Genomic DNA, 6,535 nt, shown 5'->3' with positions numbered 1-6,535 from the left:
TTTTTAACTTCTCCTGAAATTTCCCTCCGCATATGGTCTTTATCCCATGTTTTATAGTCGCTGAAATGTTTATTTTTGCAAAGTTGTATTGTCGTTAAAAAACATCTCAATTTATATAAAATCTGCGTGTATGTTTCTATGCTTTGGTAAACCTAGGAAGTCACCCTTTGGTATGTTTCTATGCTTCGAAAACGTGAGAAAAAAATGAGTATGTGGTTTAAAAGGAATTTTCTCTGAAACAATTACACAAGTTTATAAATAATAAATTGAGTTGAAATTTTACTTCTAGGTTTTGGTTTGTGTAAAAAATGTATGTGCTCAAGAGTACATCTCACATCCTAAACTGGCCTACTAGATCACTGAGGTATCCAACATTCATACACACTTTAAAACTATTTTGTGATGATTATTTCCATATTATTCTCATTTTAATATGAAATTACATTTTAAACATTAACTGGCCAATCATGTTGAGGTTATAATTAATTTTGTATTTTGGACAATTTACAGGCCCATATTTCCATATGATGGCTTTAAGAGATGGAATATGTTCCAGGTTTAACAGTGTACCCAAGATTTGGATTTATATAGAAAATAAAGGGGGAAAAGATCAGGTAGCACTAGCCAGTAGTGGATAGCACAGCAGGTGCTCAAGCTCACTACTTACCAATAGCACATCAAAACTAAAGCCACCTAGCGTATAGTGAGTGCTGGCTCACTAGCACATGCTAGTGCCGTGGCAACATTACAACATCCCAAGCACAAAGAGTGAAGGTGTTGTGATCCATAGTAGACCCTATAACATGAGAGTGTAGAGCTTTCGCACGTGCGCTCGGGTTTAATGGTATCTTAAGTAAATGTGAATCCAGCACCAGCAATTATATAGCACCCTCACATTCCGCATGGGCTGTTCTAGTGAAGATCAAAAGATGGATCTTGGCAAAAAGATCCATGACCTTGAGGAGAAGATGTAAAAATATTATCCGGCTTCGACCCAACCCCGCCCAAATTCTACGTCATAAGTTGGTTCATAAGCAACAGTCTAATTGTGATCAGCTGATCTTTTTTAAGAAAATTGGAATGTCTGTTTTTACATATAAATTATTTTTTTTTCTCCCTATTTTTGAGTTTCTGATTGTTCAAGGTGCTGAATAGGATGGTGAGGACCGCACGCGTGACAAAGTAATTGGCCAGCAGATGTTACTGAGGACGTGTTTCCTGAGGTGGATTGAGGCTGACCATGCAAAGGGATCCCATGTATGCAGCAGCCATGCATAAAGCCATCAATCTCTACCTTAGGCTGTCAACTTCCTATCACTAGATGACAGTTTTCACCGAAGAGGACTGCCAGATGGGATCTGATAGCATCAAAAGATCTCTGTGAGATTACTCACGCTATTAAAGGTGGATAAAGGACTCTCATATATTTCTAAAAAATCATTTTCTCAGTTTCTACAACCTATCTTCCAACCGACTATGAGAATCTGGGTGGGACACACATCTGGGTTTCAATCAGGATATCTAGAGTTGTGACACTTCCGTGATAACTTGCCTAGCTCATGAAGGTGACAATTAATCTTTAGGGAGCACCCAAATAATGCGAGCATAGAGGACACAAGCTGGAGAAGCTTGTCATAGGGGGCAATCATCACCTCTTTATCCTGCTCACCAAAATCTGGGTGGTTCAAGTGAACTCTGATCTCTCATCTGATTGATTTCTCCCTTTAGCCCTAGTTAATACCTTTAATCAATCAATTACTATTTCATACCATATTTTTATTCAAACTCAGTTGGGTAGCTTCTATGAGGCATTTCATCGAACATCTTATCCCCCTCAGGATTTCCTTTTATTTCTCTCATTTTCCATCAAATTTATATTAAAGAATACCTATAACACTCTCAATCACTATGTACAAACAATATCAAAAGGCTGTAATTCTATCATACATTTTCTCTCTCACGCCAAGTAGATTTAGATCTGCATGACAAGGTTTAATAAACTAGGGTTCCATGCCTCATATCAAACTCCCTAGAACACTCTCAATCACTATCTACATTTAGGGAATTCTCTCCCTCTCAATCCCTAAACTACATTTCAGATTTTATGTATGATTGTCCTATGGTACAAACACATTTTTATCAGAAATTTAATACAATTTAAAGTGGGAGAATGAAAATTATTATTCTCAAAGTCAACTATCATGGGACAACATCAGTTCACATTAATCATACAGAGAAATTTTGGATTATCATCTAATAAACTTAGTGTTGTAAATGGAAAGTTTATGATTGGACAATATATATTAATGAACAAAGTTCAAATCAAGATGTGATTGTGTTATTACTATGTGTTTTCTAATATATACCTAAACACATTAAAATAAACGTGACAGTTCATGGGTTGAGCTAGCAAACTTTTCAAAAAACCTGTACTTAGTTCACCAGCTAATCAGCTACCACACATGATGATAATAGAAAATTGGAACGTAATTTTCTATTTCCTCATTTTTGAGTTGTAATTTCTTCTTTGGGAAAATATATTTTTTATAGTAGACATAAGCTATCATTAATCCCTACCTAACTTTAATTATTATTATAATTTTGAGATTAGCATATTTCATTCGGTATGAAGTTTCATTACAGTGGGTAGAGTCTAAGACAAATTTGAACTTACTAATGGGCCACTTCAACTGAGAATAAAGAGGATAAGGATATTTCGCTTGCTTGTACATAGGTGCCAGCCTTTGAGTCACACGTATGATTATCTCTCAGATATGCCGTTATTCTTTTGTCTAAAGATACTGCCCCTTGGCTCAAAAGACTACCCCTCAAGATCAAGATATCCATGGAATCAGGTATTATCTCTTAACTTCACTACTACGTCAGTAAGTAGTAAGTACTTTCCTAGAATTAATTCATCGTTCATATGTTTATTCCAGGGATCCTGAAGATTTTTCTTCACTCTTCCGCCAGAACCCTTGGTGCGCAAACATATAACTATTTATATGTACAGAGTAGTCCTGAGCAAAAGATATTCGAAACTTGTGGATAACCGATTTCATTCATCCCTGTCCCGCTAGACTTTTTTGTAGCGTAATAATCCAACGGGAACATACGAACAGGCTGGGTTTTCAGGTGTCAGCATCTGGAACGTCAATATATGTTAACGGTTATAGGGAATACGCCATCAGATAATAATATTCAAAGGTAGTTATACGAATCTGTTATCCCAAAGAAAGAAAGTAAAACAATCAGATATCGGCTGGACAATCACTATTCGGAGGTTCCGAAAAAACAATCAGATAAGGTGAAAAGAGATCTTCAACTTGACCCCGAAATATAATTAGATCCCCTCGCAATACAAACATTTTATTTGCGACAAATGGTCCGGGGAGAGCTCTGAACGCCCAAGTGTGCCCGGCATCATCATCAAAGCCGAACCAGCTTTCTTATTGTAATAGGTGAAGCGTATTTACATCGCGCCATTGACCACATTCGAAAAGGCCTGCGTGGTGTGATATCTATCCCAAAAAATACTCGTTTCTGTTTGAGCAGTACGTTGAGTTGGGCGTACAATCCGACTCGGCGTTAAGTTTTCCTGAGCCGCAGCATGCGGCGATGACTTCTTTGAACCCTGAAAAGAAGTGCCGGATCCCCGTCATTAATATTTCTTCATGCAAATTTAGAAGCGTTCAGTCCAAATTAACGGAAGCGTGTGCAATTTGTATGCGCTACCATAATTTTGTGGCTTGGACGTGAGCGTAACGATAAAGTCGTAAGGATTGAATAAAGAATATGAGAAGCCAGGCAGTCTGAATGCGAGCTTGTGAAGAGCGATCTTCGTAGCACTGTTGGACTTCCTGGAAAGATTGTTCGTGTATTCGAAGCAACCGTCGCATGGAACAGACAGTCGTGCAATGGGAACGCAACCTATGCTGCCGGTCCCAGACACAAGAAATTTCCTTGCTCCACGGTTGTATAAAGACTGCATAAAATTTTAGAGAACAATTCACTTATTTAAAGAGAGAGAAACAGATGAAATCAGATGAGATCATCTCCAGATGTATTATAAACTCTTGAGTCAACAGTCCGATGAAAAAGTCTTGTTTGGTTTCATTCTGGACTCCGGAGCCAACATAGAACTGGAATATGTCATTGTTGGCCGTGCTAAAATAAAATATAGACTTCGACAGGAAGCGTTTCGCTGCTTTGGTGCCGATCCGCGTCTTCAGCGAGCGGGAGACTCTGTCGAAGTATCTTATTTGGGTGCTCAGTGGAATAGAGTTGTTTGGGTTCTGATGGTTCCCACGGATAAAATGAAAATTTAAGTAGCAGTCAAAGAAAAGAAACGGAAGCAAGAGTTTAATAGGACAGTTACGTTCTTACAGTTGAATCGAATATACCGGACGCCCCAGAAGCGAAGTTTACGCCTTGTGCCTCCTGCCTGATATTAGTTAAGGAGAGATATGCCGGTGGGCTTCGGCGGAAACCTAGCTGCATGGCTGGAATTCAAACTCCAGCCAGGTTACTTATGTATCTCTAAGTACAGCCCCAACTAAAAAAACATGAATAATGGAAAAGTCTCAAAAGAAATGAGGCGGCCATTAAGGAATAAGGGAAATGATCGCTACCAAGGTAGTCGATTCCATTGTATCCGTTGCTAAATCTCCCCGTCGGTCGGCGCCCGGGAAAATCAATACCGTGGGGCGGAAAATTTGCTCTTGCGGGGTTTCCCCCGAAGAAATTATTGTTTCCAACGTCAACGGTGGAGTCGCCAAATACGTAGATTGCTGGAACGGCGTTGCTTGCCGTCGCCGTTGATACGAAAGCTGCTACGGTTAAGGCCCAGAATACAAGCGGAAAACGAAGCCTGTTTCCCATTATTCGGGCTGATCGAGCTGGAGGAAGACTTAGTTCAGTTGGCATATAATACTTCTCACGTACATGTGAGGTACTCATAGCTTTTGGGTTTATTAACCTTGATTTTAGAGAGGTTGAGAAGATATTTGCGGGTCATATGTGAATGAATTGCGACCGTATGAAGCCAAAGATAACTCTCGCATTTTAACTGAGGATATCGCGGAATCCGCAAGTTCACACTCCTTGGAATACCACGTCGAGCAGTCTGTAGTAAACGACACCAAGCTGGAAGACCCAAGTGGATTTTTATACGCTTGTTGCCTCAAGCATATCCTTTGAGGCGGCTAATGCGAAAGCGTCGGCACTAGAACGAATAATCGTGAAACTAGAAAATAAATATAAACAGAAATTAACGCACGCCTTTTCATCCGGGGTTACTGTTTTCGTCAAATAGTCGAAATAAATTATGAAAAAATTATCAGATTGTACCACTTCCATGCATATCAGATATGCTAGAAATTAGGAAATCGTCGCGTGATAAGATTCAGTCATGCTGTTACCAAAAATTTTGGAGTTTGTTTGGGTAGCTTATTGCTCGGTCAATGTAACGACGACTATTTGGTGTTTTCCAAAATGAGATCTAAAGAAACCAAGAACGATAGTGACCCATCAAATGCGGACCGGGAGTCTTGAGCTGGGGGGCTCGGCCCACAGTTGCGAATGAGGACAAGGCTGAGAATGACCTTCTACTTACCTTGCGGTTCTGTAATAGGGTGTGGCAAAACACTTAAGAACAAAATGTTTGATTCCATTTATTAAATTCCCTATATCAGATAACAAAAGGACCTCACCACAAGAAATGTAGGGCTCTCATTTTGCTTTAGTTTGGATTTACGCTCAAAATCTTATTCCATATCCTAAATTTGGGCTCGCTTTGAGCATACGGATTTGTATGCTCTATTTGTGTATGAAAATTGTGGCTTAACGATTACTGACATATATTTGATAGATTGTGATCAATGATTCATTGTCTATTGTGTCACTATTTAATGATGTCATTAAGTGTACAGGCATTGACATAGATTCTATCAGAAGCTAATCAGCCCTATCACATGGCAGTGACAGCTAAGATTTATGGCCTATATATTATTACTTATTTTACATAAACCATAAAAAATCAGAACCATGATAATAATCACAAAAGATGAATAAATATGAAAATACTCTGAATATTGACTTGACGGTAAACACTTAAGGAGCTGAAATATATTAACTGCTACTGATCATTCATCGATCAGAATTTCTTAAATATGGATAACAACGAAATAATACTTTCAGGTGATATTGCAGTTACAATACCACATATATTCCTTGAAATATAGCAGACAAAAGATATGCATGTAAATTTAATGGTAGAATCTTTTTTCGTATAATTTCGAAACATGTCTATACTCACAAATCCATGTTTCAAGCTTTAAAAAAATAGAGCCGAGTATAACCATTTCACATATTCCAATGGGTTAGGGACCATAATCTATGAATGTATATACCTTTAAAAGTATACTATTCTAGAACGATTTAAACAAATACTCTGGTAAGATATTTTTGGAAATATTTCCAGTTAAATATATTATTGTGAAAATTATAGAAAGTACAACAAATATATTTAAGATTA

At 38.1% G+C, this 6,535-nt stretch overlaps 1 protein-coding gene across 1 annotated transcript; it reads right to left on the bottom strand.

Moving 5' to 3' along the window:
• Positions 1-3,243: 3,243 nt before the first annotated feature.
• On the bottom strand, positions 3,244-4,966 carry LOC144716828 (GDSL esterase/lipase At5g55050-like). Its single transcript, XM_078592079.1, has 4 exons — positions 4,632-4,966; positions 4,387-4,502; positions 3,736-3,985; positions 3,244-3,634 (listed from the first exon to the last, which is right to left on the bottom strand). Exons 1-4 carry the CDS (start codon positions 4,957-4,959, stop codon positions 3,522-3,524), a joined length of 807 nt encoding a protein of 268 aa, XP_078448205.1. The 5' UTR covers positions 4,960-4,966; the 3' UTR covers positions 3,244-3,521.
• Between the last annotated feature and the right edge of the window lie 1,569 nt (positions 4,967-6,535).

The sequence above is a fragment of the Wolffia australiana genome, chromosome 2, assembly GCF_029677425.1.
Source record: "Wolffia australiana isolate 7733 chromosome 2, ASM2967742v1".
NCBI classification, from domain to species: Eukaryota; Viridiplantae; Streptophyta; class Magnoliopsida; order Alismatales; family Araceae; genus Wolffia; species Wolffia australiana.
This window is presented reverse-complemented; position numbering and strand designations above follow the sequence as displayed.